General features: G+C 38.9%; 1 protein-coding gene across 2 annotated transcripts; it reads left to right on the forward strand.

Annotated features, from left to right (window-relative positions):
- Positions 1-213: 213 nt before the first annotated feature.
- Positions 214-8,218, forward strand: slc52a3-2b (solute carrier family 52 member 3-2b). 2 transcript variants are annotated; one of them, XM_079344326.1, is made up of 4 exons: positions 214-372; positions 4,515-5,605; positions 5,738-5,861; positions 6,518-8,218. In XM_079344326.1, the coding sequence occupies exons 2-4, from the start codon at positions 4,569-4,571 to the stop codon at positions 6,728-6,730; spliced, it is 1,374 nt and encodes a 457-aa protein (XP_079200452.1). In that variant the 5' UTR covers positions 214-372; positions 4,515-4,568; the 3' UTR covers positions 6,731-8,218. The 2 variants fall into 2 exon arrangements, with proteins under 2 accessions (XP_079200452.1, XP_079200453.1); XM_079344327.1 differs by lacking the exon at positions 214-372 and adding an exon at positions 2,116-3,019.
- Positions 8,219-11,564: the final 3,346 nt, after the last annotated feature.

Here is an 11,564-nt window from a genome sequence, read left to right on the forward strand (position 1 = left end):
AATGTTGCAAACTCATCGGGTTTAGTTTGATACTTTTCTACTAAAATATCTCACCAACATTTTCAAAGCTATATCTTTTATCCATTGTCTTGCTTTCCTCCCTCTTTCTTCATTCAGCTTCCAGCACCCACCTCTGCTGCTGAGGACTTTGGTTTCCCAAACCGGACCCCTGGCTCAGCCCTCTGCAGTCACATGACAGAGATTGTAGGACCCAGAGTAGTAAAGTACAAGGGGCTGCTCTCAGTGTGTGAGCATAAAACAGAAACAGCAGAAGGCTGTTACACATCCCAACAGTAACTCTCAGCACAGAAGCATTGCTGCACTTGTGTAACTTCTCACCAGGCTTGGCTTCACTTTCATTCCCACACGCAGGTAGGTGGCTTCTTGTCTCATTATGAATGATGAATTGAGATCATTATCATCATGTATCATCATATCACAATGAATTTAGTTCCTTGTGGTTTTAGTAAAGTTTTGTATTTTTGAAGATACTTCTCACAATTAAACTTGTGGACATTTAGAAACACTTAAAATAAAGAAATAAATTACAATAAACATGTTGAGCTTGTCCTTAACAAAATCACATGAGGATGATCAATGACATCTAAGTAGGTATCATCAAATAAAGATATAGAAGATTTGAAATATAGGGAAAACGTGACCTTTTATAACCACTATGTAAAAGTGTGCAAATGTTTGTTATTATACATATTTAAACATCTAAATGTTATATATTGCAGTATTACATAATGGCAAAATAATACCAGTGTTATTGCAGAATAGTCACAAATAATTCTGAATAATGTTATTAAAAAAAGCCTAATCTATGCCTGTAATATGCACTGCACAGTAGTGGTCTACTTGATTCTTCCTCCTTCATTCTCAGCCCTGCCCTTGCTGATTTCTTTTGTTGTTGACAACCTTGAGACAGGTTCTACTTTGACTGCCGAGAGTTTTATCTCAGATTCATGAGAGAATGCAAAGGACGTATTCTTGTACATCTTTTAGAAAAAGTAAATATTAACCATTATGCAGCTCTAAATAGATAAACAATGGTTCTGCAAAGTAGTAGCTTTTAAATTGTTTTTTTTGATTGTTTTTTTTGGGGGGGATATCGTCTGAAGGATATATTTCATAAATGATACTGATGATATATTGTATGATATCAGACAATGTTACTTATACTCAAAGTTAGAATTTGTCAACCTTGTAAAAAATTAGGTAGACTGAGAAGATCACAGGTTATCAAAATGTCAATAGTTATTTGTTGATACCACTTTATTTTAAATAAACAATCTGTGTTCCTTTAATGACTGCTCGGGCTAAAAAATTTAAAAGCTTTAAAATATTTTGAATTTTCAGTCATATTTTTTACACAAAGCTGCTTAAAGATAAAACATTTTTCACTTTCAAAAATTCTCATTAATTTATAATTTCAGTACTGACATTTTGACAATATATTTGTTAAATTTAAGCAGTGACTAGAAGATTGCTTGCATTTTTGAAAATTAATCAAAATGAAGAACCTATACCCAAAAAGTCTGCCCAAGTCATCAGTTAGATTCATCCAGTAGTTTTTTTTATTACCCTATACCTCAAATTGACTTGTTACATTTAGTCAAGAAACATAGTGCAGTTGCTCAGATTCAGCCACACTGCAGTGATAACTGAGGGTTTAGCAGGAGGGGTTAACATGTACTAACCTCTCTGTGATGTAGGAGGAGGTTACTCAGCAGTAGTAAAGGTAACTGGAGGAGCACTGTCATGTTGTCTTTGACCTCATCAGGGTGCTGGGAGGGTGTGTTGAAGGAGGGGCTTAGAGGACACAACCCAGAGTCGACAGAACATTTAGAAACAATCACCACTTCATGTTGACCAAGGAGACAGAGTCCGGATGTGTCCTGCCACTGTTTTGTCTGGCTTGTTTAGTCTCTTTAAACACTGAAGATATCATAGTTGACAATCAGGCGAAAAAGAAAAAAGAAAAGACTTATAGCATTTTAAGAAGAGAGGGGGTGTCTGTTTTGTAACAGGAGACTGATGATATGTAGATAGATAGATAGATAGATAGATAGATAGATAGATAGGTCGGTTTGATTGATTGATTGATTGATTGATGTAATTTAGGATGGACAGTTTTTTTTTTCGTAACCTGTAGCCTGTCTATGTAGGTGCCTTCTGGTTGGCCTTGTGATGATTACAAAAGAATTGGGCATAACACAAGATGCTGATGCAACACAATTACTGAACTGTACTTTGTAAAATGCCTGCCTCTTAATTTGTAGTATTAAATTTAGCTTAAAAACACAACATATTGTACTTCATGAGCCTTTACCATTAAGCTGATTGGAAAATTAAAACTGCAATGTCATGTGGGTGGTGTCCAAGTTGAACTTGAATAACTGGTCTGGTATTCTTAGTCTATTCACACCTAAGGTGATTGTGAAATGTAAACCAACAGCCTGTATGCAAACGAGTTGCTGTACATAGAGGCTCAAAACAAATGCAAAACAAGGTTGGTATGCTGTTCCCAATGTATAGTGCATAACTTCAATGAGTGTGTAACTAACCTTCTCACTCACAGTGCAGCATGTTTGCTGAGGAGCGCAGACCACATGAAGGTCAATGCCGGTTGGGGGAGGAACAAGCAAAAGGAGGAGCTAATCTCTCTGAGCCCTCCTCCTTTACTCTCTTTCCTCCTATTGCTTGAGCCCCTGGCAGACAGCGAGCACATGGCTGTGTGAGTTTGAAACAAGCCTCCAATAGGAGGACATTCATAGTGTCATGGTGGTGTGGAGTATGTGCGCCTGTGCAGTCCCTCCCACGGCAAGAGCAGCAGGGACACGGAAGCAGAGTGTAAGCTTAAGTAAAGAGTGAATGGACCAGAAAAGGGGGAGGGAAGGCATATAAACACATACTGTGGCTGATGTAAGAAAACACGGCTCACTATGGAGTGAGGGTTTTTGAATGGACAGAGGGAAGAGGGGATCAGGCTCTTCTTTGCAATGTTCTGAATAAGGTAGGATGAAATATTCTAGGACTGTGGATGCAAGGTATTTAGGCCTACAGAGTATTGGATTTCCTGATGATCCTAGAAACATAAGGCTTATGTGTATGTATATAAACACACTGTCTGTGTATGTATAAAAAAAACAGGTTTGATTTTAAGACGTATATGTAAAAGCAGGAACAGGAAATTGTAACCGTTTGCCTCCTTAGCGACTTTAGAGTTTCCTAATACCACTGTTACACATGCTGTGTGTTAAGATAACAAGATCAAGATACTGTTTTAAAATCCACACAGGGATCTATTAAAAACACTACATAGATTATTATGTCTCTTTGTATTTAGTCTTCTAAAGCTTGTCCCTTAAAGACATCAGAAAAACGTTTTTTTGTTTGTTTTGTTTGTCAATAACACAATATGCTTTATGTGGTTATTTGAAAGTTGACTATTTGTTGATAGTTTGAAGATGAGCTAATCCTTCATATGGCACTTGAGATGTAGTTTTATGACACAGTGTTACAAACACGTCCCTGAAATGTGTGTGTTTATTTCACGAACACATGGAGCTTTTTATGGGAGCAGTGTGTCAGTGAGTGAAAGGTCAGGTTGCTTGACCATGAGAGAGTGAACGAATAAGAAGGTAGAGACTGTGAAGGTCAACTCCAGTCACATGGTTAATTTGGTTTTCTACACAGTAACATATTTGTGGCATTCAGCCCCTGCTATGCATGTTAAATTAACCTCTTTTTTTCCACAAAATGTCCTCAATAATGAGGTAAGCAAACATCAGCAAAAAGGCACTAGTTTAACAACTCACCTAGACCCACTGTTGTGTCCAACTGACAGTTTAACAATACCCTGGTCTTTGATGATTTATCAGTGTACTGTGGCATCTCATTAGCCTCAGCATTACGTTGATTAGCAAATGCTAGCATGGAAAAATGTCAAACTATTACACCTAAGCATTAATGTAACTGATATTAATGTAACATATGAATAATAGAGTGCTTTGACGAAAAATGTGTTGTATCATCACATTGAGAACTATATTTGAATAGCACTTTTGTTTCTACAAAACGGCATGACATTTCTAACAGCCTCTTGCTGTACAAGAGATCATGTTCAAATTTTAGCCTGCAACCGTTTTGTAAAAGATGATATTGTTTTAGCGTGGATGCTAGATTACTGTTCGCCTTTTGCTCAACATAAAGCCTCAATGCTAGCAAGCTGCTAGCATTTTACCCAGAACCCCTCCCCCAAGACATGTGAAATTAAGTTTAAAAACTAATTACAAAACTTTTATGACATTTACATAAATCCTGTTTTAGTTCCCTACCAATAAGAACGTTTTAGCACGTCAGATCAGGATTTAAAGGTTGGTGTGCTGTAGTAAAACCTCACAGAGGTGCTAGACTGGATTTGTATGTATCCTTTCACATATTTGAGTGATTTTTTAAATTTTTGCATTCTACTAATTCAACTTTTCCACGTTTTCACTTTATTTCAGATTGTGTAGCTCTACATTTCCTGAGTTACCTCATTCCATTAAAATCACTCCATCATGTCGCTGCTGACTCACGTGCTGGCCTGCCTGTTCGGTATGGGCTCCTGGGTGGCAATCAACGGGATGTGGGTGGAGCTGCCATTGGTCGTACCAGAGATCCCTGAGGGCTGGTTTCTGCCATCCTACCTCACAGTCCTCATCCAAATGGCCAACATAGGTCCTCTCTTCATCACTCTCATGCACCACTTCCGACCTGGTACACTAGATGAGCGGCCGGTCATATACTGCATTGTAGGTTTGGGGGTTATTGCGACATTCCTGTTGGCCTTCTTCTGGAAGCACACAGTCACAATCGGGGGCTCTTTTCACAGTGTTCCTCTGCTGGTGCTAAGCTTTCTGCTTTCTGTTGTTGACTGCACCTCGTCTGTTACCTTCCTGCCTTTCATGATGAGACTGCGTCCACAGTACCTCACTACGTACTTCGCAGGTGAAGGCCTCAGCGGTCTGGTGCCTGCAGTTGTGGCTCTGATTCAAGGTGTTGGCGTGGTCCACTGTCAGAATGTCAGTTTGGTTAATGTTGCTAACGAAACTTTTATTAATTCAACTATGGTTGGGAGTGGAGAGCTAAAAGCCATCTACCAGCCAGCTAAATTCTCCGCGCAGGTCTTCTTCATTTTCCTTAGTGTAATGATGGTTGTTTGCATGGTAGCCTTCATCCTGCTAAACTATCACCCTGCTGTGGCTCGGGAGAGGAAGAATGACCTGTACTTCAGTGGCGATCTGGTTCCTGAGAAAAGGGAACAAGGTCTGTCTCTTCATGCACAGACACCAGAGCAGAAGCCCATGATCAGCCCCCTGGAAGCAGTCAGGAGGGAGCCCAGGAGCTCTTTTGGGAGGGGGACATTTAGTAGTCTCGAGGTGTTGTTCATATTCATTGTACTTGCCTGGGTCAATGCTCTGACCAATGCAGTGCTGCCCTCAATCCAGTCCTACTCCTGTCTGCCGTATGGGAACAAGGCCTACCATCTTGCCGCCACCATGGCAGCTGTTGCTAACCCTGTAGCCTGCTTCATCTCCATGTGTGTTCCAATTAGGTAAGAAGTATAGGCTGAAACCATCTCTTTCTGTTAAAAATATTTGAGTAATAATGAATGTAAGCAAGTATTCTGTAGCTCCATGAAATGGAAATGATGCGCTTAACAATTTGTAATGATTTTTTCTTTCAGGTCTCTCTTCTTCATGGGTTTCTTGACCATGTTTGGGACTGGATTTGGGGCCTACATCATGGCCATGGCTTCTCTCAGTCCCTGCCCCTTGCTGGTCCACAGTCCCTCTGGAACCGTAGTCATGGTACAGACTGTTTGTTCTTATGTATTAGGACAAAGTTGTATAATCTTCTCAAAGTAGTTATATTCAAAAGGAAGTTCTGACTTGCGAAAAGGACATTTGATACCTCAGAATAGTCACTTTTCATAGTCACATGCACATGTACTGTAGTTCTTTTATTATAAAGAAGCATGCTGGGATTGGCGTGTTTCTATTTCCTATTTGTATTTCTGTAGTCAAAGTGTTTTTTCCAAAAGAAAAAGAATTAAGAATTTTAAAAAAGTCTATCAATGGGATCAGCAGAAAATGAAATTATGAGGCAATACTGTTAAAAACAGCAACTATATATATATATATAATTGGCACAAATGGTCACAAGTATCAATATGGACATGTAGTATGGAGATAGATAAGTAGGTAAAATGTCGATGTCAAGTATTCTATACTGGAAACACATTATCAAATGTGATATGATTGTTTGGGGTATAATACAAAAATAAAGTAGTTCATCTCACATTACATCATATTAATACACATAAATGTGCATACATGTTCACAGATACCTATTTAAGTAATTAGACTTTTAAATAGAGACAACACTTAATCCAGTGAAGTGGTATCTGAACAACAAGGACTGAGTTTGACATGATTGTATCATATTTACTTCTTCTGTGTTACAGGTGCTGGCCTGGATCCTGTTTGTCCTGTCCCTGTCATATGTGAAGGTCATCATTGGAGTGATTCTGAGGGATGAGGGTCACAGTGCCCTCGTGTGGTGTGGAGCAGTAGTACAGTTGGGTTCCATGATTGGGGCTTTATCAATGTTCCCATTGGTCAGTGTATATGGACTCTTTAAGTCAGGTGATGCTTGCAATACCAAGTGTCCAGTGTAGAGAATACACATTTAAGTTATAGTGTAAACACTGTTGTAAGATTACTGAAAGATAACTTGCGCTGTTTCTGAAGTAGCACTGAGCTCATTACAGTCATTCGCTTTACATAGTCCTACTTTTTGTACAGCTGTTGCAGAGCTGGGCACAAATCCGTTAATCCGTTAACAATTACTTAGAAGTTTCTTTGAAAAACGATATAGTGAACATTTAACTTCCATTGAAATAAGTGTTTGATAACATCATTTTCATTACTTGAATCCACTTTTGGCAATTCAAGTCAGCTGATCTCATTTGACCCTTACTCTGAACAGATGAGACTACTTAACCTGCTGGTATTTTTTTTTTTTTAAACTCGCACACGTGTGATGCAGCCACTGAGGGATGAGATAGAAAGTCCTGTATCTCCTCAAGATGTCATTGGCTTTGGTAGCCCAGGAATAGTAAATGGAAGTTCCTGATTGGTCAAATGCAGTGGAAACCAAAAGGTCAGTGTGCCAGAACTATTGCAGAGTACATAACAGAAGTTTTGAATCAATGCATGGATCTTTAAGGGTGTAATGTGTTTGGTTTAATCTTTTACTGGATTTGGATCTTGGGGACCCTTGCCGATGCAAGACCAGAAAAGTACAGAGTAGACCCAAAAATGTTAAGAATCAGAAAGACGAGTCCGTTTGACGGTGGTCTGACAGATGCGTAGATTGTGGCTGCTGTGTTGGTCAGATCTTGAAGTTGTTTACACAGTTGGAAGTACAGCATGAGTGATATGTACAGCACAGATGTCTAAAAGACGTTGAGAAACATACCTAGTCCGCTGGCGGGTGGGTGATTTATGAAATAAGTTTCTACTTTTCAATTTTCAACATAAACATGAGTGTTCAGAGTTTTCTGAGCCATCGTGGCCTCTTAAGAATGCCAATCTATTGCAGAGAAAAAAACCCAATGTCATTTTTGCTTTTTGATAGACCATTTAGATTCAACGTTGATTTTACTTCCAATAATTATCAAACGAATTACCGGATGAACTGATATCAAAGTTAACTTCTTTGTTAACGGGTTAACGTTAAAATAAGTTACATTTGAAATGATCTGTGCCCACTTCTTTCTCAGATGGCAGAGTTCTGATAGATATTGTTTATTTATTTATTTTTGGAGCAGCGTCTGAAATGACACGTTATTACGAATGTGTCAGACTGCACTCGACTTTTTTTTGTTGCTGAGTAGATTACACTTCCTTCTCAATTCAGAGGTCAAAGCCAGTTTACTTGAACTATTAACACAATGTGAAAAGTGTTTTTAAATGATCTTTCTTTTATAAGAACATAGGTACTTTTGGCTTTAAAATGTGCCTTAATTTGAGACACTGAAGCAGTTGTGCTTTTGTATGAGTGCATTTGTTTTTATTTTCATTTGTTTCATTTTGCTTTTTATTCGTAATTTTAGTGAACAAACTCAAACAATACCAAATAAAATTTGTTAAACTCTGTGAAAGATTGACTTATGCTGCACATGACTTTACACACTGACTTTTTACTGACTTTAAGTAAGCTGGGGCAGTAAGGTTTTATTGAAAGAGAAGACAGGGGCAGAGAGGCAAAATTGCTGAAAACACAGGAGGGAAAACACAAATACTGTCAAGCCCATTTCACTTGTTTTATGTTTCGATAGAGGTGATATAAATGCAAAAAAGTTAAAAAGGGCACTTTTGAATAACAGACAAAGGAGATACTTATGACCAATTTACTCCTGTGTAGTGTTCACAGCATGTGTTTCAACAGAAAAGAGAAGTGCAGGATAAGAGGAACGTTGTATCAAATGTGAAAAAGAAATATTCAACGGAAAAGAGAATGAAATGAAAAGAAACCATTCATCCAAGCACACTTCCTTCCCTCTTTGATAATTGTCTTTGGTTTGCAAGATAGATAGATAGATAGATAGATAGATAGATAGATACTTTATTGATCCCGAGGGAAATTCAAAGCACTAACTGTGAAGTCTTGTCATATACAAGGCCTGACCGAATAATTTTACCAGATTTACCAGAAGAATCATGTGATATATTTTAAAAAAAATTAACAAATGTAATCTTAACGTCACTTCCTGCTCCTCTGTGGTTCTATATTGTATCAAAAGCATCTATCTATCCATTATTGATACAATTGATTGTGTTTGGGGTTATTTTTCACAGTCTATGGGTTGAACAGGAGGCTGTTCCAGCTGTCATTGGGCGAGATGAAGGGTACACCAAGACAAGGCACATAACAATCACAAGGCTGATGATGACACAAACAAAAAAACTCACACCCTTTGGCCATTTAGAGTCACCAATTAGGACAAAAGGGCATGAACTGTGGTAAGACAAAAAGGCCCCTGTCCAACCAGAGATTTGATCCAGTAATATACTTGACTGCTGCACTGTGCAGACCTCTGTTATTGATTTTACTTCAATTTTGGATTGAATCTAACAGAATTAAACACATAGTTTACTGGTTACTACCCATGGAAAGAGTGTCCATATGATAGTGGGGTCTGTAGAGACATGGGTTAGGAACTGTAGGGGCATGGACCATGTTCTGTTAATTGGCCTGGTAGTCGGACTGGTGCCAGTCTTCTTCCTGTCCACTCTTGCAGCACCTTTGAGCAAAACTGCTCTACAGCTCTCCCTGTGGGCACTCACTCTCCATTAATGCATGTCCATAGGATCCTGTTTGTGCATGTGTATGTTCATGTTCATTAAACATAATGTAAAACCACATTTCCCCTGGCGGGATAAATAAATAATAATACAAATATTAATCAACCTTTTCCTAATAGAGATGCACGTATGAACTGAACTTTTCCTTATTTTTAGTTCTCTGCATGTCTTTGAAACCAACACTAGGTGTCACTGTTTGATAAAAAGATCTGCATGATGAACTGAGTCACACTGTAACACTAAGCTTTATCCTTTAAGTAGTCGAACAATTTTTAGACAAGACGGGAACATTTGTTAAATGAGTAAATAAAAGATAATCATGATTCTGCATTTATCGAACAGACACAGTGCTACAAACAGATTACATAATTTACATAAGCAAAACTACATTTCTGTTGGGCAGTGGGCCCATCAGAGAATAAACCTTCATAGAGGCAAATAAGGTGGTGAACAAACACATGTTCATATGTAAAATACAAATAGATGGCATGAATACATGATATCTAGCTGTGGCTAATAGACAACCTTGGTTTAGGATGACTAAAATAAATAAAGAGTGCTTTCGAAATGTATCCCCAATTCAGTCGACAAACTTTGAAAATGCGGAAACATCTTGGTCAGTGTGATACTGCCCTCACATAGATATGTTATTTTTAATTTTTTTATTTTTTATTCTGGAGCGTGTGTGTGTGTGTGTGTGTGTGTGTGTGTGTGTGTGTGTGTGTGTGTGTGTGTGTGTGTGTGTGTGTGTGTGTGTGTGTGTGTGTGTGTGTGTGTGTGTGTGTGTGTGTGTGTGTGTGTGTGTGTGTGTGTGTGTGCGTGTGTGTGTGTGTCCTTCCCCAAGTCAACAGGGACAAATAAGAAAGAGGAACTTATGGCCAGTCAGAGTCTGATTCAGATCCCAGTGGTTCCTCAAAGAACATCTGGGGTGATCATCTCCTGATGTCTCATACTTCACCTATTCTTCTTATCGCTTCCCGTAGTATCTATGACTGATGGTGTGCTGAGTTTAAAAGCTGCTGACCTGTTTGGAAGCACCGTGGCGTTATATCTGAAGATGGGAAAACATCCAATGTTTGGTCCACTATCAACATTACTTCATGGCCTTGTTTAATAAATACACATTTGATCTGGTCCTTTTGATGAAAAGAAATCCAACAGATTCATTCAAATTAAATTGGCGGATAGATTGTCTTGCATGAATGTGGGTGGCATAGTAACAAAAGTAACTAAACAGAGAAAGGAAGGGTCAGGAGTTTTCTTATCTCCCTGCCTGCCTCTCTCTTTTCTCCATCTGTTCAACTATTTTTGATATCTCCTTCTCCCCCAGCTCCTTGTCTTCCTCGATTCATGCATATGGCAGACTTTGTGACCGTAATTTCAATTTAAAACACATGAGGGGAAATCCTAGCCCGGGCTGCTCTTTAATGGGCCGTCATGGGATTGGAGTATGCAGAGAATGATTGAATTTTGTGAGAAGGCCAGGAACGATCAAGTCTCGCCTTCCGTTATGCAATCGACCATTCCCCTCTCGCAACGCGACGTCTGGTAAAACCTTGAGGAGCAGGAGCGGGGGTGCTCGGGACTGGAGATCTAGACGTCTAGACCGAATGAGAGAAAAATGTTTTTTCTTCTAAATGACTCATGGCTGTATAAAAAAAGAGCGCTATCATATAAAAACTCAGCCAAATGAGCAGTGATCTGCCACATCAAATGCAGATATGGTGAGCTGGTCCGCTTTTAATGGTTGTAAATGAGTCTTTTTACACTGTAATGCATGACATCCTATATTTCCTCACAGACGGAAACATATGGATCTTATACAGAGCCTGCCGTACTATTTCATTTATAGGATTGTGTCATGTCTGTTTTTTCCCTTGAGTATCTCCACCTGCTCGGCCCACTTTGACAATGTCTAGATCAAAACTTCTGACAAGCTGCTTACTCCGATTGTCTGAAATAACCACTTTCTGTAAACTATTTCGCACCCGCTGTGTTTGGATTACACCGCCGTGATATATCGTCTCGATGAAGCAACAGAGACTGGCTTTCCCGTTATGTCCATTATATTCAAATGGCCGGGGCCTTTTGTTTTTTCGTCTTCACAACAAGACATAAAGTAATCAAAAGTTAAAAGCAAAC

The sequence above is a fragment of the Symphodus melops genome, assembly GCF_947650265.1.
Source record: "Symphodus melops genome assembly, chromosome: 5".
NCBI classification, from domain to species: domain Eukaryota; kingdom Metazoa; phylum Chordata; class Actinopteri; order Labriformes; family Labridae; genus Symphodus; species Symphodus melops.